Source organism: Macrosteles quadrilineatus, unplaced genomic scaffold (genome assembly GCF_028750875.1).
Source record: "Macrosteles quadrilineatus isolate MER2022 unplaced genomic scaffold, UCM_ALF_1.0 Scaffold_4__1_contigs__length_99947679, whole genome shotgun sequence".
NCBI lineage: Eukaryota > Metazoa > Arthropoda > Insecta > Hemiptera > Cicadellidae > Macrosteles > Macrosteles quadrilineatus.
Genome location: NW_026542597.1, coordinates 19888598 through 19909015, shown reverse-complemented (window position 1 = coordinate 19909015; position 20418 = coordinate 19888598). Strand labels below are relative to the sequence as shown.

At 35.3% G+C, this 20418-nt stretch overlaps 1 protein-coding gene across 2 annotated transcripts in view; it reads left to right on the top strand.

The window, feature by feature from the left end:
• LOC128993241 (protein MMS22-like) overlaps nt 1–16736 on the top strand; it is a 37247-nt gene extending 20511 nt beyond the window's left edge. For both annotated transcript variants that reach the window (XM_054417010.1, XM_054417011.1), the window contains 8 exons: nt 1240–1348; nt 3011–3178; nt 5854–6015; nt 10481–10622; nt 11672–11871; nt 12373–12563; nt 14674–14865; nt 15714–16736. In XM_054417010.1, coding sequence (XP_054272985.1) covers nt 1240–1348; nt 3011–3178; nt 5854–6015; nt 10481–10622; nt 11672–11871; nt 12373–12563; nt 14674–14865; nt 15714–15759 — 1210 coding nt within the window. In that variant the 3' untranslated portion in view covers nt 15760–16736. The remainder of the gene's footprint in view (nt 1–1239; nt 1349–3010; nt 3179–5853; nt 6016–10480; nt 10623–11671; nt 11872–12372; nt 12564–14673; nt 14866–15713) is intronic.
• Nucleotides 16737–20418: the final 3682 nt, after the last annotated feature.

Genomic DNA, 20418 nt, shown 5'->3' with positions numbered 1-20418 from the left:
AACAGCAATGGAGATATCCCGTCTCCCTGCCTCACACCCGTGTTCACCTCAAAGTCTTCCGATACGTCTCCATTTACTCTAACTTTGCACTTAAAACCTAAAACACTCAATTTTGCTAGTTCTATCAGTTGTCTTAGTATACCTAGATGCTCCATGTTTATCCACAACTTCTTTCTATTTATGGAGTCATAAGCCTTTGAAAATCAATGAAGAGGCAGCAGAATGATTTGTTGAACTCATAATACTTTGCTATTGACTCTTTAAGAATGTAGATTTGATCCGTCGTTGATCTGCCTCTGCTGAATCCTGCTTGATGCTCTCCAACAATATCTGTTGTGTATTCCTCTAGTCTTCTCTGAACTATTTTGGAAAGTATTTTGTAGGTGACATTTAGGAGAGATATGCCTCTGTAGTTATTGCAGTCTTTTTTTCTCCTTTTTTGTGAATTGGTACAACTAGGGCTTCCTTCCATTCCTTGGGTATTGTTTCTTCTCTCCAAACCTTGAGTATTAGTTTGTGGATTCTTTCTGCTAGACAAAAGCCACAGCTGCTTTTAAAATCCCTGCAATTATACCATCCTCTCCTGGGGCTTTATTATTTTTTAAGCTCTTGATTGCTTCTTCTATTTCTTGTATGGGTGGTTCTGGAATCCAGGGGTGTACGGTCTGATAGACTTCTTCCTGTTCTTCCTCTTCCTGCTGCAGATCGCCATTTAGTAGCTCTTTAAAATATTCTCGCCAAACTCTCAGTCCGTCTTCCTTTTGGATTACAACTTGTCCCATTTTATTTTTGATCCCCACAGGTGAAGGTGTGTATCCTTTTTTGAAAAATCTGAATGAACGATAAAATTTTCTTGAGTTGTTTGCTGTTTGATCTTGTTCTGCTTTTTCCATTGTAGTATAACAAGTAATATTATTTTTAATGAACACTTTCCAAACCAATATTTGGCCGACCCGATCTTGGCCCGAAACCCAAAAGCAAAAACTTTTAATCCAATCCGACTTGACCCGAAGTAAAAAAGTCTGATCTGCAGAACCTTGTTTCTGTCTTATGATCTAGGTTACTAACCTCCTCTATCTTCACAGTTCAAACACATACAAATACTTTTAGAAGTGGTTTTTTAATGGCATATGGCAGACATTTCCCACAACTATTAGCTAAATAACCATTTTTAATGTACTAGCTCTGAACTTATAATCACTTGACATATTAATGTTAATAATTTTGATCTTTTTCTAGTCTCGTGAAGAGATTCCTTACAAAACTGGTCCAGAATAATGAAGTCTTGGAATTGTTGAGGGTATTCCAGCAAAACCACCTTCTTGCAAGGGAAACTCTGTTGATCAAGGTGAGAAAATTGTTATGTTAATTATTTTTTTTGTGTGGGTTTAACGAACTTTCAAGTAATATTATACCATCTTTTACTTAACTTTATATCAGTTTTATAAATTTGGCATGTATATTAAATATCATGTCATATGTTTTGACATAGACATCAGATCTTTGTCATGAATAGCCTATAAAAATAATCATATATGTATGAGTGTAAATTTATTTGTAGAAGATACTTAGATCCAACCTATTAGTTGTACTAGTTTTCATTTGTGACGCAAATTTCCTGCCGGCAAAAACTCGTATGGTAACTCAGGAAATTGTTTTTTGACCATACGTCAACAGTATAGGATGAAATAAATAAATTTGCCAAATTGTATCAATATATATCCATAAACAAGTAAACTACAATAATTTTCATTTTCTCCATAAGAATAACATGGAATTTTAAATTACACTATTTTTTAATTTTCTCCGTGACCGTTAGGCATACAACAGCGCTTCAATATACTAAATTATTTCTTTTTTTAAGCTCTATAAAACAGTTTAGAAAGAAATTGCAAAATTTTTTGTTTTTAGGGGCAAAAATGGGAAAAACCCATTTTTACCCCAAGACCCCCCATAAACCCCCGTTCCCATTGTCCGATTATGCTGGATCGCGAACTCATTAGAATAAACGTAGGTTTACACGTTTGTACCAAATTTCATCAAAATCGGATAATTTTTGCTCGAGTTATCGTGCTAATGGACACATATATATATAAATATATATATTATTAAATGAAATAAATAATTAAACATTTAGTACCCTTTAAGTTATCAATTTATTGAATAAACTTACATGTTTCGGCTCTTAGGCCATGATCACAGTTGAACAAATAGTAAATAAATAGAAATGTAAATAATAAATAAGTAAATTATCATATATATATGAATTTGAACGGATGGTGTTTTTGGTCTCTAGAGACCTCAAAATAAAAAATTAAATCGGTCCCGAGTCCAGGTCTTACCATGAGTACTACGGTAATAGATATTCCCTATATGGGAAATTCGCTAAAAAGGCCGAGACTGTATGCATAAGTAAAGTCAGAAGAAGAACAACAGAAGAGACTAAGAAGTAAAACCGAAAAAAAACTTAGTTTTACTTCTTCACCATCCAGGAATTGTCTGTATATGCATCTGTCAACCAGGTTACAATACCTTCTGAAATACCCCCTAACCATTTAGGCTGGTTACACATTTACCTTACCTTACCTTACCTCCTTGGCCACTCAAACCTAAGAAGGTTTTTGGCCTCGCCAACAAGTTGCCTCCACTGCTGTCGATCTGCCGCCATGTCAAGAGATGCCCCCACTCTGCGTAGGTCCTTCTGGACTTGGTCTCTCCATCTCAACTTCGGTCTTCCTAGCTTACACATTTACACATTATAAAAAAAATTTGTAGGCAAAATCTTTCGGGATGTTCTTAGCACGTCCTTTGTCATTTTGCATCATCAAAGCAAATCCTGTCTCAAAAATATAATAATAGCCAACGTAAAAGAATTCCTGTCTGAAAGAAATTTGTCTCTGGGCCCAAAAAATCCAGAGTGTTCAGGTATTGATAAACTCAGCTCATTACATTTATGATGATTCATACACATTTGATGGATTAGTCTCAACCTGTATACGTGTTCCTACAGAGTTGGGTGAGGTGCAGTTTGTTAAGTCAAGACGTCAGTGAGTTGAGCCGAGTGACCGAGCACATCACTAGCTTGCCGTTCGTCTCTGAAATGTGCACAGAACTGCCTGCTGCGACGGACCCAGTCGTTCACTTCATAGTGAACATATCAAACAAATATCAATCACAGGTAAACGTCAAAATACAGTAAAACTCGCTTGACTTAGTTTCCTTAGTAAAACATTCATTAATTCGAATATTATGTCAGTCCTTAGAACTAACATGTAATCAGTAGAGTAGATCTCTAATTCCGAATCCATTGGAGCCGTACAACATTCAAATGGTTAAAAATTCAGATAGTTGGATTTTTACTGAAAATAGGACGAGTTCAGTCAAGCTCTGTGAAGATTTTGTGATTGAAAAATAGTTGCTTTTCCCGCGATCATGGAAAACGGTGATTATGTTTCCATGACCATGGGAGATGATGATGATGTATATACAACCGTGGAAAATATGCAAGATTTTGCACGAGTGCGGTAGAGGTTTTGGATTTAGCCCCGATCATGGCTTCTGCCTTCTTCAATAAAGATTCTCATTAATTTTGGTTTTAAGTTTTTGTAAATTTTTTCTGTAAGCGATTTAGATAATCAGTGATGCAAATAGCTGGAGTTTGGATAATTATTGGAGTCTACTGTATTTAAATAAAGCAGATAATTCGTTCAAATATAAACTACTTCTAATTTGTTCTACTTCTAATTTAAAGTTACATGATGTTGTACATTATACTCGTTAAGTTACGCTAAATAAAAATTTTCTTATTTAGTGAAAGGACATAGTTTTAGTTTATTTACACAATATAGTATCACTTATATTCGTTCACTTATATTGTGCATTGCTACAGCTCAATATCTATTATGTAAATTAGATAAAAAAAGGTACTTGAAAGTCTTGTGTTGCAAGGGTGCAAAAATGTTTAGGTCGCCTTCTCACTAGGTTGCTGCCACTGTCCCCAAGTCACAGACATGTTTGTCCTTCACACATGATGACTGCTACCAAGTGGTTGTGACCTTATCGCTAAACTCCGTTTCGTATCATATGATTCATTTGACAAGATGGAATCGAGTTTCTTGCTTTTTTCCTGGTCTGATACATATCCTGTCTTCTTTGGCTTAACTGATTCAGTAGGCTATCTTCTGCTAATAACAAACTATCACTACTATCCAAACATGTATTGCCCTCTTCATCTATATTGTTAACGAGCAAGAAAATGTAAACCAAACAAAGTTTCTGTTAAGCTCAACAAGATCACTGAATGTATGCATATTATTACGAGAAAGTTTTCTTAGCTGAATTTTGAGGAATTGAAAATCTATGCTATGACAACTGAAAACGTGATTAGTGGACTATAGAATCATATTTTATTGTTTTAAACCAAGAAGCTTAGGTTTTTTGCATTATGATGAAAAGTATCGTTCACTACTCGTCACAAAAGATCTATTCCCGGGCACAATAGTCGTTTCCGCACTCATAAACCACTATCTTGCCCTGAAATAGGTTACTTTCAAGATTAGCAGGGTAATATACTATTTTTGTCAAGAAAAAAGCTCATTTTATCACGAATTAACTTGCTCCTACAAACATGTAATAGGTACTAATAAGTATTTTTTTTCTGTTTAGCAGTGCATGGAATCAAAATAACAATGATAAAGTTGTAAGTTAATGATAATTTTTGTGGTTCAGTAGTTAAAATAGAATCATTATGGAACATTTTTATTGCTATGCTTGTTAGTAAGTAGAATGTATTGGACTTATTGTGTTTTTAAAAAAGAATTTTTTTCCCTTAACAACAAACAGTATTCAATATTATTTATTTTCTTGAACAATTAGTAGAGATACAATTTTTTTAAGCATAGATATTATTCGGTGTGGCTTATAGCATAATAATAAGTAGGTATGTTTGGTTTATATTTAAAAAAAATTTTTACAAAAATTATAAATTTAATTTTATAATTTTTTTAGTCTTTTTTTTATAAATAGAAGGTTTTAAGAACTATTAAGATTTTTTAAGATTTGTCATTCTAAGAGATTAGGCCTACACTTTTAACTGTCATTTGTGCCTTGCACCATTAACAAAACCTACAATGTATTGAAAATATTATTTCATTGTAACAAAACACAAATCAACATACAATACACAGTAACATTATACCATTATACTGCCAATTAAATTCTTGTATGTATATATTCCTATTTCCCTATTATTGAATTTTTTTAATTAAGACGCTCCTAAGGCTGAAATAGTAGGCCTAACATGAATATGATAAGCTTTAAATTTTCCCACCACAGCAAACCTGCAGACTAAGCAAATTTCATTTTGTGTGATTCATGAGCAAGTGAAGACATGTTTATTCACTATTTAGGTAACATTATATTTTATGAGTTCTTAGGTTTGCCGCCTTGGAGAAGGGGAAAAGAGTATTTTTGACCATATCGCTAAAACATAATTTTTTATGAATACCAAACATTAAAGTAAATTAAAATCTGAAAACTGACCTAATAACATGAATAGGTGATCAATAAAACATTTAGTGGTTAATTAATATTTTATTTGTATTCAATAAATCAATATGAAACCGTATTGTACCTACATCGTTGTTGTATCAGTGCTGATTGAATCTCAAAGTCAAAACCAAAACTTTTCTATAGTTGTGAAGGTTTTGAGATTTGATTTTTAAACATCACTACTGTATATGTTCGGTAGCTCATCTGAATCGTCTAGCAATACTTGTAGGTTGAAAGAAATTAGTTTTGCCAACGTTTAACAGATGATTTCTGATGTCACTCACACACTGGTGTTTTCCGCAGGATATTATTGTAAAGTCCAGCATGAGACAGTTTATGTCCCGAGTTCTAATTGGACTAGACCAGTGGATTCAGCCTTACCTCAAGTGTCCTGAGCTTGTCAGCCGCATATACCATGTGGTTGGCCTGATTGTGCAGCTGTTGCCGACATTCATCTATATGAAGGTAAGTTTAGATCAATTAGATTGGATTTATACAATGATAACACATCAGGGTGTGATTTTAAGGTGAAAGTGAGTGGAGAATGAGTTACAGCATTGTTACTAAGGTCAGCTGGTTCTTTGGCTGGACTAATTTTTAAAAGCCCAATGATCAAGGACAGCCGGGTACAGTAACAAATTTAATTATCATGTTTTTTTGGATCAAATTGTGTCTTCTGATTTCGAGAAAAGCACTATATCTGCTAAGTCAGCTAATTATGTGAGGTCACCTTTGCATCTTTTCGATGCTCAACATTCTATACAATTGAATCTCAACAACCTGTTTTATTTTTATTTTTTAAGAGGTTGGTGGCCTCTTAACCTTGCATTTGCTCGTGCAAATAGACTAACTGCCATTGCGTGGAACGTATCCAGCTAAGCAAGGGATGAGCCGGTACAGTACAAAGGTGAACTGTACTGATAAATGTTTATGGCAGTGACCAGGATCGAACCCACGATATCGCTGCCTTGAGCCCGATGCTCTGATTGGGCCACCGACTCACCACTTAATAGGCTGTTTGAAAGTTCAAGCTAATCCCATGACATGAAATAGCTCTTCTCCAATATGGATTGTTTTCATTCTTGGAACTATAGTCCGTCCGTTTGGCCTTGATACCCAGCGGATTAGAAACCTTCTCGGAACTCGACTCACCCTTCAGACCCGCTCGCCAGGCTGGCCGTTGATAACAAGTTTACCTACCTACTGTCACAGTCCTACAGATCTGCAACTTCTTTTATTTTAAGTTAAAACAAACTGTTCTGTGTATATTTGAGTTCTACATGAAATTCCAAAAATAAGGAGTCCAAACACGATGTGGATACTCAAATATCTACAATCTGAAAGTCGGACAAAGCTCGTGACGATACTGAGTAATTGTAATACTTTCAGATTGTAGATAAAAAGTATCCACATCGTGTTTGGGCTCATTATTTTTGAAATTTCATGTAGAACTCAAATTTATAAAGACAGATTTATTTTGAATTAAAACAAAAAAAGTTACAGATCTGTGGGACTGTGACAGTAGGTGAGTCACAGTTTGTCTCCCGCCAGCCTGGCGAGCGGGTCGAGAGGGTGAGTTGAGTTCCGAAAAGGTCCCTAATCCGCTGGGTATCATAGCCAAACGGACGGACTATAACTAACTCTGGAACTCGCTAACCCACGTTAAAACGAATGTAGGTTGGATCATGAACAAAAGTCCAAAAAAGAGATTTTTCACTTTTAAAAAGTTTTATCTTTCTACTTTCAGGGATTGGTAATTTAAATTTTGAATTACTTTTTGCAATTGTTGGCACTGCTTATGTACATGTACCATTGTTTTTTATTTATACTAGCTGTGTACCCGTTCTACGCACGGGGATCTTATAATATTCAGTTGAAACCTTCTTATATAACGAACAGCAGTTGGTTTGCATATTTTAAGATATGCTGGCCAAACTATTATACATAGCTTCATTTTATGTTGTTTTTTGTTGTTCCGGATCGGTATGACAATCAATAAAAGGTTAAATTACCTCTGTGTCTGCCGGTCGATCCTATAACGGTAGGCTTACTTTTATTTTTACTATCTGATCTCGTTTGCATGGCTCAATCACGTCCTGGTTGAAGTTCGTTCGCTACGCTCACTCACCTGTATGTTGGAGCTCGTTCGCTGCGCTCACTTTCCTTCAGGTTAGCTCGTTCGCTACGCTCACTTGCCTTCAGGTTAGCTCGTTCGCTACGCTCACTCGCCTCCAGGTTGCAAATTAGCTGTTGTCATAAATGTAAAAGAAATAATAGTGCTAGTGCTGCACCCTGTTGGTAATCCTTGTAACTTTAATGCTATTGAACATCACAGAACAGAACCAACTTGTTTAATTGAAACAGCTGTTAAGATTCAATAATTTCATTTCTCATAAGGTTAACATGGGCTTCCAGAAATTCCACGTCAAAAATCGACAAAAACTTGATTTTCAAGGGTTTACTGTTAAATATCTAACTGTCTCATATTCGATGAAATACGTCTAAAACCATCTCATATATGTATAGTATTTGGAAAATAAGTTTCAGGCGGGACAGTGCTATAGTTATTGAGGAGTAGTTGTAATAAAGTGCGTATTTTAGCGTTACCAAGAGAATGACAGATAGACAGACAGACAGACAGACAGACAGACAGACAGAAATTGAGATAAGGTTTGATTCGGTTTCTCTGACCTATGAAATGTAAAAATAACCAAAAAGTTCATTATTCTAAGCAATGTACAGACAAAACTCTAATTTTATTTATATAGATGTCCTATTTTCTAATTTTAATTGCACTTTTAGTTCAAAGACTGTTATCCATATCCACATTTTCCATTTTCCCTCCTCCTCCCTCTCCAATAGTAACATTTTCTTTTCTTTCAAACTCCGAAAAATGTTAATTCTACTATTAGGAGAGGTCCCGGGCTGGGGACCGGCGTAGCGGAGTTAAAAATGTGTTGGCCCTGAGAAGGGCCGTTTGGCCAAGAGCTCGTACGTCACTTGGCGGAAGGGGGTCCACAACCCATAGCCCAAATCTACTCAATAAAAGTGGTATGATAATACCGTTTAGCGTAAGACGCTGACAATTTAAATCGAACAAACTTGAGCGTATAGGTTGAGCCCGGTTCGGTCAACTCTCGAAGTCTTGGCTGTGGTGTTTCTTGAGCCTCCTCCGCGTCCTCCACCGAGGGGTCAAGAACGTCACAACAGTCAAGCGCTTCCAGAGCGACCTCATCAGGTAAAGGCAACCCTTCCCTTACGTTTACAGCGAACGGGTTCCTCAACATACTGCCACAAAGTAAGTTACGTGTTTACAGTGCGAAAGTTATTGAGAAACAGAATTTTTGGTTTCCATGGTTAAATATTTATTTTTCTCTGTTGAAATAGTGTTGCTATAACAATGCAATGATAAATAAAATTTGCAAATTAGGTTTAAATAAAATGAATTCATTGGCATCACATGACCTTGTCTCATTCGAGCAATCAAAATATTGACAGGTGTTTTTTTTTAGGATTTAAGTTAGAATATATATAATTTTAAATTAATTCAGTTTTAATGATTAAGCATTATTGCTCAGCCCTAGCTTACTCGTTGTGTTTTGCTAGTTTGTTTTAGGATGTTTGAGTAGTTTGAAAATAGGTTTGTACTTTAAATTGAATATTCTGAGAGTATTCTGGAAAAAATAAATTTTACTAAAAAAAGATTGATCCAACACTTTAGTTTAGGTCATAAAAATATTCACTTCAGTTAACTAAAAAAGAACTGCTGGTTACACTACTAGATCAAGTACCCAGTTTTTTCTCTATACACTTTGGGACTTTGGGATATGAATCCTCTTACTAAAGGAAAGTAAAAAAAGTGTATGTCCGAAAATGCATATTTACCTAGATATCCGCCATATTGTTTTTATACATAACTATTTTTATCTTTGAAGTTTTTCAATCGATGATTATGAAACTTGGTATGCATGTTAAGGTAGAAGAGACCTATTATGGAAAAAAATAAAGTTTGTCCGATTAGAAATTTCAATATGGCGGCCGTTTGAATTTAAATAGCTCAGAAATGGATAATTTTATCAAAAAATGTAAAGAAAATTTTGTAGCATTTTTAACTCCTTATCAAACACGCAAGTAACTGAAATACAGTAGAACGTTTTTAGTTGTAAGATAAGACTATATAAAGTGCACCCTGAATAAGTTATAAAAATTTAAATTGCCTCCATTTCAAAGTTTTTAATCACACCAACTTTTTGGTTAGGTTCCTTCCACAATGCTACAGTACATTCATTATCGGTATTCTATTGCATGCTATTAGATCCAAGCCTAAGCCCCACACTACAATAAATTTGTAACACTCCTTACCATCTATAAAATAGTCGGATCTGAAAACGAACTATACCATATTGAAGTATTACACTGGCACAATAAGCAGCACGCGAGAAATCTCACGGCTAACCTCGCATTTTTTTTTTTTTTTTTTTTAAAAAAGAGGTTGGCGGCCTCTTTTAACCTTGCATTTGCCCGTCCACATAGACTAAGCGCCCGTGCGTGGATCGTTAACAGCAAAGCAAGGAGTGAGCCGGTACAGTACAAAGGTGAACTGTACTGATAAAATGTTATCGGCAGTGACCAGGATCCGAACCCACGACATCGCTGCCTTGGGCCCGAAGTCCGCGACGCTACCGACTGAGCCACCGACTCACTAACATTTGAACAATAGTTTGTAAACAGTGCCGCTGGAAATTGCTAGTGGTGACGAGATTACTCATCATGCGCAGTGAACGAGTTAAAGACTTGATTGTTCCCTTGAATGGAGTTTGTGTATAATACGCATGTGGCTGAATATAAAGTGGTGTGAATGAGACATATTTGACTGTGTTGAGTTTCACAGTATATACTTTAAAGGGATTTAAACTAATGTTTTCTACAGGCCAGACCCAATACTGTATTGAAAGGATTGTTGGACGTCATGCTTCTCCCTCAGTCTGCGTACAAGCACGGATACGATCCTCCACTGAAGGCTACCATCGCCGCAGAGATCCACCTCTACATCAACGGACTAGCAGATCTGTGTAAGTGATGTCAATTAATATGCATGGTATATGTTGCTATTGTAATACAGGCGGAGCCAGCTGGTCTAGTGGTTAGAGCGCGGTACTTCGGTCCTTGAGATCCCGGGTTCAAATCCTGCCAAATCACCAATGGATTTTATCTAAGTGATAATGCTGCAACCCCTAGGTCCTGAAGTACTGTAATGTGAAAATGGAACTTTGATAACAAACCACCCACGATAACAAAGGTCGTTTTCAAATCCCTTTGAATTTATTTTACCCCTAATGGCATGTTATTGCAAACCTCGATGAGAAGTCAACCTTAATAACAAGTCTTATTTAATAGTCCCCATGAGAGTTCTACCATTGCTTCTTACTATATAAGTAAAGTAGTAAGAAGTACAGTGTGTAGTGTGTGAAACTTTGGACTCTGCCATTGCAATGACGTCATGGTACTTGCAGCACTGTTCGGTCTTTCTACCATATATATTGTGGTGGTGCCAAGAGTCCTTATTTGCTAGTTACACCTGACTTAGGGCATGTTACAATACAGTTAACTCCAATTATCCAAACTCCAACTATCCGAATCGCGAATTATCCAAATTGCTTACAGAAAGAAAAAAAAACATAAAACCATAGTAATAAGACTTGTTGTTAAGGAAGGCTAATGCCTTGATTGTGGTAAAATCTAAAAACATCCTTTCGGGGTTTTTACGCGATCATGGCAAAATGTTCACACCTTCTGCGGTTTTGCTGAAATCATCATTGTCTCCCTTAAATACGGAAACATATCAATGTCACTGTAATCACGGCAAAATATAATATATATCCTACTGTCGGCGTAATTGTGATCTCCTGGGGTCATGGAAAATCATATCATCTTCCGTAATCGGGGCAAAAGCTTGAATTTTTGTTGCGCAAAATCTTTGCAGATGCATTCTGCGATGGCAATAGTAACACTCAGCCTATTTCCTGTAAAATACCCCGAATTTCAGTAAAAATCCAATCCCAACTTTTGACTATCTGAATGTGTTACGGTCCCAATTGATTTGAATAACTATATTTTGCAGGTGTGATGCAGGATGGATACATCAACCGCTGTATCCAGGACCTGATCAGGATATATTTACCTCTGGTCACCAGCTACGGCCAGTGCAAATTGGCTGAGTGTGTGCAGAGGTGCGATAATGCTGTGAAGCTAATACTGGACACGGTCTGCCAAGTGTTCATAAAGAGAAAAACATCAAATCCCGAACCTCATTGTTCAGCGGTAAGATGCCTACATCAATCCTCTGTGAATTGTATGTTTCACCAAAGGTTGCATTTTCTTCATGCTACAAAAAGTATAGTAGTTATTTGCAAAAGCTTTTAATTGTGCTGCAGTGTTATACAGGAAGATATTGAACCTTTCCGTACTTGAAAAAATCTACCACTCTTTGTAAATGTCCAAAAATCCAAGGAGGAGTTTTTTTTAACTAAATTTGTCGTCGGTAATAAAAAGAAAACCCACAATGTTTATGTTTGCATTCATTACATTCATGTTGTTTATATTTTTACAAGGTCATTAATTTCACTCTACCACACAACTGATTGAATTCAACATTAAACTTAAAGGAACTTATCAAAACTAAGCTATTCAATTGAGTTTTGCTTCCATAATCGATGGTGGATCTGTAACTTGTTCCTGCAGTAGATTAATAAAACCACATTATTCTCATTGTGTTTTTGCGGGTGAAGGAGTAGTAAATTTAAATTTACATTTAATTTCCAGGCTCTAAAGTTCCTGAGGTCGGTGTTGAATTTGTACACTCTCAACAATAATGTGATGAGGTTGGTGATCAACCATTGTTTTGAACCAATCTGTGACGTCGTCATGTTCTGTGAAGAGTGCCACACAGCCAAAGACCTGGCCAGAGAGGTCATGGTGTTGTGTGTAGAATCACACAGCTTCAGTGAAATCAGGTAACTTTATGAAATAATATGACTGCTGAATTGTTAAAAAAAAGGTTTTCGAAGGAACTCGTGTGCAAACTGCACAGTTTAATAAGGTGCAAAACTTATTTCTGAGTGGAAACGAATCCAGTGCAATAACCATTTACCTTTTCAAGATTGTGTCTGTTTAGAACAGTTACAGTAGTATCAGGTGAATAGAACTACAATAAATTTGTGGATTTTAGAACTACACTATGATTTAGTGATATATTATTTTGTTATTTACCTACCTCAATCAGGTCACAGTTGTCAAAAAAGTAGCATAATTATTTGAAATGACTGTTGACATGATTGTTTGACTTTCTCCCTCCCCCTTCCTCTAATCCATGCATTTTATTTTGTCAACTGTATTCTGTGTCACTTGTTTGGTCTAAATTAATTACTTACTTTACACACTAGGCCTAATATATTATTGATCCCTTCAGCCTAAACTGACATACAACAATTATTTCTTCAATGCAGCTTTTGTTATGTTTATCAAGTTTAATTGTTTACAGGTCAGCCTGCTCTGCCGATTGCAAAAATTAGAGGTGGGTCGATACCGACCGATACTCGATACCAAAATACTCTCGATACCAGCGGTATCGAGGTATCGTCGATACTCGATACTTGCCTGTTTTGGGTTCGATACCGATACTGACACTGAACGAATCGGTGCGGATTTAGTCAGTTCAGAGCAGGCAAATTGCTGTTACGAATCCTAGCTGTTTGCCTACTTTGTAGAGACAACCTTATTGGCTAGTTTTCAACTCCAGGGATGATATTTGGTTTGGTTGATCACCACTGCGAGCGCTAGTGGCCTTGCCACTTTGATAGACACGACCTCATTGGCTAGTTTTCCATCGAGAGACGATGTACGGCCAATCACGTGCTATGTTTTAGCGACATTGAAACGTGGATTGTTGTTGAACGCCGCACCGAGTGCTAGTGTCTTTACTAACTTACTAGATTAGAACCTCTCACCTTCTCATTGGCTGGTTTTGGATCGGAGGACGATGATAAACCAATCACGGTTAGCGTTTTAGAGATGCAGTAGTCCTGTTATATGCACGATCGCGGTGTTGCAGTTACAGTGTATATCGTATGATCCATCCGTATGTTGACTGTTGAGGTTATGTTATTTCACATTGGTTCTAATTGAATTTCTTTTGATTGTAGTTAATGAATGATATAGTTTTTTATTTAATATGAGTAAGCGTAAAAGTGATGTGTGGGCCTTTTTGAATATTATTAGTGAAAGTAGTGATGTGGCAAAATGTAAACTGTGCAAAAAGATAGCCTAGGTCTCGTACGTCTTCTAACCTCAATAAACATCTGAAACTTCACCATCAACGTGAATTTTTCCAGAGGAAATTGAACAAATCAACAGTTGGGGAAGAATATAGGCCTAGGTCAAGATGAAAGTGTAGACAATCCCATGGATGTTACAAATCCAAATCTAAAATTAAATGAGTTTAGCCCACTCTCTATTAACATAACACACTAATATGGATACAAAAATGTGTATGTATAAACAAAGATAGGCCTATTCTGCTTATTTATCGTTGACAATAAATGTGTTCATATTAAATTACAGTAGAACCTCTTTAATCCGAACTAATTGGGACCAGGGGTAGTTCGGACTATTGAATAGTTCGGATTACAGGACATATTGTTGTTTTTACATAACAATAGCTAAAATATGGCTAAAATTGATCAACATTATTTTGGGAAAAGTGAAAAAATGTTTTATAAAGTAAAATACAGTGTTTATTTAATACAGTAGTAAACATGATGAATAAACAGTACTGTAAATTAAATACAGTATACAATAAAGACCTGCTGTACTGTGTGTAGAGTACAGCAATGAGGGGTTCGGATTAGTGGACGTTCGGATTACAGGGGTTCGGATTAAAGAGGTTCTACTGTAATGTTTTATTTGATTCCAGCTGTTATTTTGATAGCTATCGGAAGTATCGGTATCGATAGGTATCGACAATTTTTGGTATCGGCCCATCTCTAGCAAAAATAAAACCTTTTCTGGTCCAAATCAAACCATTTACCAAGAATATCCTTCCTTATGCTTTGTTTTCTTTTACAGTGAGCTCCCAATAGAGAAGCTGCACAATCTTTGCACCACGTATTTGCCGTTTTCCCCGAAGCAGCTGTTCGGTCTCCTCAAGGAGTTGGTGCGATGCAGACCCGAACTCGTTAGAACATTCTTTCCCAAGTTGCTAGAACATGTGAGAATTGTAGAAGAAAAGCGGAGAGTAGCTTACGACCCATCCCTCAGGTTGGTGGACCTGTTAAATTATCTTTTAAATTATATTTGAAAAGGAAGCCATTTGTCTGGTGAACATTTTTTTAAGGACAGAGTTGGTTAACCTTAAAAAATTAGAGTCCAATGGCTAATAATAGATACACAATAAAATTAACTAAAAAAATAACACAGATATTATTGTCCAAGGACTTCTACAGAAAGTAGGTTGAAGCAGGAAAAAGGTAGCCCTACGTCCACTGGTTTGAGAAAATAATATTGGCTACAGAATACAGAAGTAAAAACTTCATTTGCATAGACTACATTTACTTAGTTTTTAGCCAATTTCCCTAAAGGGACACAGTTAGTAATAACACAGTTGTTATTTGTTATATATTATTATATCTGTTAGTCTGGACTGTTTTTTCCATTTTTGACCCTACAAAAACGTAAAATTTCTCAATTTATTTCCAAAACATTTAGTAGAACTAAAAAAAACAAATAATTTAGTATATTGAAGTGTTTTTGTGTAATTATTGGTTTTGGAGAAATTCTAAAAATTTTAAATTATAGTTCTCATGTTAATCTTATGTAGAACAAGTCAACTGATGTAGTTTGCTTGTTTACGGATATGTTTTGATCAAACTTGGGAAATTTATTTTATACTAAGCTATTAATATTTTACTAAAAACACTTTATCACCCTCCCTGTAGCAGAAAACCTAGGCACTCGTTATTCCTACTAATGTTATTTAAATAGATTTAATCAAAAATCAAATGGAAATTCTCTTAGTTGGCAGGTTTGCTGTGGCGGGGGTATTTATGATCTTAGTAGATGTACAGATTTTAAAGCAAATATTTCAATGTGAAAATTATTTGTTTCAGGGTACATGTGGAAGAATTGAAGAATACATTGCAAAACATCCGGTAGGAATAAAACTACCTAGGGTTTACGATTCTGCTCTTTTTACATTCATGATTTGGCCTGTATGACCATCATTGACTGACCAGCATTGAGCATTTCTTAAGTTTGTTCATAAGGTGTGGAAGTGGAAGGTCCTTATAGGATGACTTCTTTTTTGTATAGGATTAGTCTAGTAAAGGTCAAACTAATTAACCTCAAACACACAAAAAACATAATTTTTTATCAACAACAAACATTAAAATGATACTCCCTACATGAGCATGAAAATTAGAACATTTAGCGGTCAATATTTATTTGTGTTAAGTAAATACCGGTGTAAAACTTTATTGTAAGTTCAAGCTGTTCTAGTAATTAGTATTTATTTAAGATACCATTTTTTCAGACAGAATGTAATTTAGTGATTGTTAATGGTGATTTTTTGTCCCATTGCTGCCAGCTTGTGTGTTTAAACATTGTTGTATATAAACAACAATAATGACACCAACAAATTTCAGAGTTTCAAAATCGAAGCTATTGAAATGTTCAATTTGGAATCTCAAAACCGAAACTTTTCCAAAGTTTTGACACATCACTAGTTGTTTGAAAGGTGATGAAGGTCCCTGTATGATGATCTCTTTTGGTATAGGCTTAGTCGGTGTATTGTTACTATGACTATTTTCAGTTCTTGAAATGCATCACTTTAGCTTTTTCATACCATCTTAGTACTGCTAGACATCGTCTCTAGGACTAATTAGTGGTACCTAAAATCTTTCATAAGGCTAAAGCTTTTACTAAAGCTAAAAATCTAAAAAAAATCATTGTTTATGACACAAACTTTGAAACTAGACTTAACAGACAAAAAATGCATGGAAGGAAAAAAATTGTGTTTGTATAATTTGTGTTTGTATATAGGAATGTGGGTCTGTTATTATGTATATTTATTTGTAAAAAAATATTTGTAATTAATAATCTTTTGTTTTCATTATATATATTGATGTTTTCTATTTTGAATGTTTTTATTTGTGTCTTTCCTTTTGGACACCCTATCACTTAGCTAAGACAGTAACATTATTTGTGTTCATGTTAACCCATTGGCTTTGTATCACGAGTGTAGCTCTTAACCATATTTCACGGTAAGGTACTGCTAACCAATAGGTGCTTAAGTAGTTTGTCAATTCTAATCTGCTTGTACTAGTCTCGGCGATAGTTTGACTCATTCCAGCCGCTAAGGTGTTGCACTGACGAGCGTATACGTTTTTGTTAATCACATACTCAATCAACTTGCTTAACAATGTGTGATTTAGTTAGTGGCTTGGGAGGAAGTTTACGCCACCAGTGTTAAATAGGGATGCATAGCACCTGTTTTGCTTCTTTTTACATTAGTATAGAGGACACAGATTTCATATTTTTTTGCCTTAATTTGGGTTAATTATGGTCATATCATGTTGAAATACATGTGTTAGATATAAAAACAAAAGGACATAACCTTAAAAGATAATAGAGGAATAAAAAATATCCCCGAGTAAGAGGGTTAGTGTAAAATAAAGTGAGATGATCTATGTAGCTTTGTTACCAACAAGATTAACTGTTTCTTTAGGCAGGATCCCATTATAAAAAACAGGGTGTCTACTACATTCTGGATAAAAAATTCATGGACAATTCCCGTACATTTAAGGACACTTTGTCGTAACCGTTGTCGCACCGATTACCGAATATATTTTCCTGATTTGTCAAACTGTATTAATATTGTTCTTCACTGTAGTTGTACCAGAAAGAAAAGTAAGTAATAATAGACAAGAGTTAAATTTCAAAATAGAAATTTATTGAAATGAGCAAACATTTACTTTGGGTAAAGCTTTAGTGTAAAAGAGAAACCCAATCATCGTCTACCGCAATAGCGACAAAATCCTAAACATCTCGATCAGTCATGGAAACATTATCATATCATATCGGATCTATGTGGATTAGTTAGGCATGATTCGCCCTAGCACAACGTTAAGTTCTCGACTACTTTTGAAACAAATCTTTAATACATATATTGTACCTCGGTTCTCAATACAAAATCGGTATGGTAAGCGGCTGCCAGTAAGCACAGAGAAAGATTATTGTCTTTTTCATTTGCAAAGTTATTGGGATCAATTACATCTTTTTAGTATATTCAACAGCTCTTTCAAAGAATAAAAATACCCAGACCTAGACCTAATTATTTAGGGGGGGGCTATATCAACTGAGTAACTAAAACAATGAGGTTATAATAGCAGCAAAGTCACCATCATCATTCTAGTTCATAAGATTTAGATTGCTTAAAGCATATAACACAATAAATAAATATGGGAAACAAAAACATTGAAACCTGAACAGCCAACAATATAAGACAAAGATACAGAAAATGCAATGCGTTACAATTAATGCAAACAACAATGCTTGTGGTTTTGTCAATTGACAGTAATATCCATAAAAAAATGTTTTAACTTACAAAAAAATACTGTAGATTAATTACAAGTTTAGTATGAAACCATAAACAGTTTTATGACAGTAGGCAATGGCCAGCGGCAAATTGAATGTTCAAGAAGATAAAAGTACAAGTAAGAAGTGAAATTTAACAGGTTACCTCCCGCTATCTCCGCGTCCCGCCCCCTCCAAATTTCAGAGTGACCCCTATAATCCTCGGTTACTACCTGCGTTAATACTTTCTGTCCTAACCTAACCTAACCTAACCCACGGGTTAAATTTTCATTAAATCATCCACGGGGCTTTAATAAAAAAATATATGGAATAAGATTAAAAATGTATTAATCTCGGTAAAATTATTAACTCACTAACAAAATTCAATCTGCAATGACAGCTACCAACGCAGGCAGTGACGGGATTAAGGGTCACTCAAGAATTCGGAGGTGGCGGGACAGATTTGGGTTCGGAGATGGCGGAACGCGGAGATAGCGGGAGCACACGATTTAACAGCCATTATAATAAAACTATTATTTCCATGATTAAATAGGTTTGGGATCTCATAATTACCCAAGTAATAAATAATGGAAGTTGTAAAGGAATAAAATTTATAAAACTTTTATGACCTAAGCTACTTTCACAATGGTTCTTGGAAGTACTTGAATTGACACTTGATTGTGGTGATAAAATGTTAATGGGGTTGAGCTTCTAATAGTTTTTTATTGCACAATTATCCTAGTAATAAACTTATGAACATTTCAACTAAACAACATCTGATAAACCTTATATGTGCTCCTAACCAACTAGCGATCGATAAAATTACTGCCCATTAAAAATTTAAGGACATAGTCTGGCATTTAAGGACAATTCCCGTACATTTCATGGCCAGTAAAAAATTAAGTACAATTCCCGGTTTTCCCGGATTTCCCGGTTGGTAGACACCCTGAAAAAAGGATTAAAAGCTTATTGTAAACGATGCTGGGTCCAATTTTGGACGGTCAGTTACTGAATTTTAACCGTCTCCATGGTTACCGTACCGATCTTCAGAAGAATCCATTGCTGTTGATTTGTTTTCATCTTTTATTGGTTAACAGATTCAAACAAAATGGGTGCTATAAATAACCAAACACATTCAAAAATTTCTTTTATTACAAATAGTATTTGTGATAAAGCAGTCCTTATCTGAAATCTTATAGAAGAGTATATTACATAAAAAAATCACAATGGAAAATGAGAGATCTTTTAGTCAAGTCCCCCAGGTACATTCAACGCTATATAGAGATGGACATTTTAACTTTTATATATTGGTCGTACTGGATAGCTGAACATACATATCAATGTAAGAACAGAGGAAATAAATTCTGAACATTTGGGCATAAAATTACAAAAGATATTTTTAATTTTATTGCACAAAACTGAGTCATTGTTTGCACTACTGTTGTACAAAAGCTCAGTACTCAAGGGGCACAGCAGTTGCTGCAAAAACTAAGCTATCGTTAACGATATACGTTACATAACACAATCATTGGAATGTTTTACAGGGGATTCTTACCAACATATTTTACAATACCAATTTTGCCATATATATAATATAACCAAATATATTAAAGTTGAAAAGTCTTCATAATATTTCAGGATATTTTTCCTAGCAAGCTTGTACAACAAGTTTAGCGAATTTCCCATATAGGGATTAAGCTATTACCGTAGGTCTCACATTAAGACCTGGACCCGGGACCGATTTACTTTTTTATTTTGATGTCCTCAGAGGCGAAAAACACCATCCATTCACATTCATATATGTGTGTGTGTCCATTAGCATGATAACTTGAGTAAAGCATCATGTTCATCCGATTTTGATGAATTTTTTTACAAACGTGTAGAACTATGTTAATAATGCAAACAAGTTTGCAATCCAGCAAGCATATGATTGGATTATGGGAACTGTTTTTGAGGTTTCAGGCGTAAAACTGATTCTCCTCATTTTTGACCCTCTCCATCAAATTTTGCATTTTCTTTCCTAAGTATCTACTAGAACTAAAAAAAAATTAATAATTTAGTATATTGAAGCGTTGTTGTATGCATAATGGCTACGTGACAAATTTCAAAAAACCGTCAATTTAAAATTTCCATTATAACCTTCCCTGCAGCAGCAAACCTAAGTAGTCATTAAAATACAGCAAAACTTCGATAGTTCAACACTCCTTGTAGTTCGACACGGGCTGAGCTATTTTGTCAAGC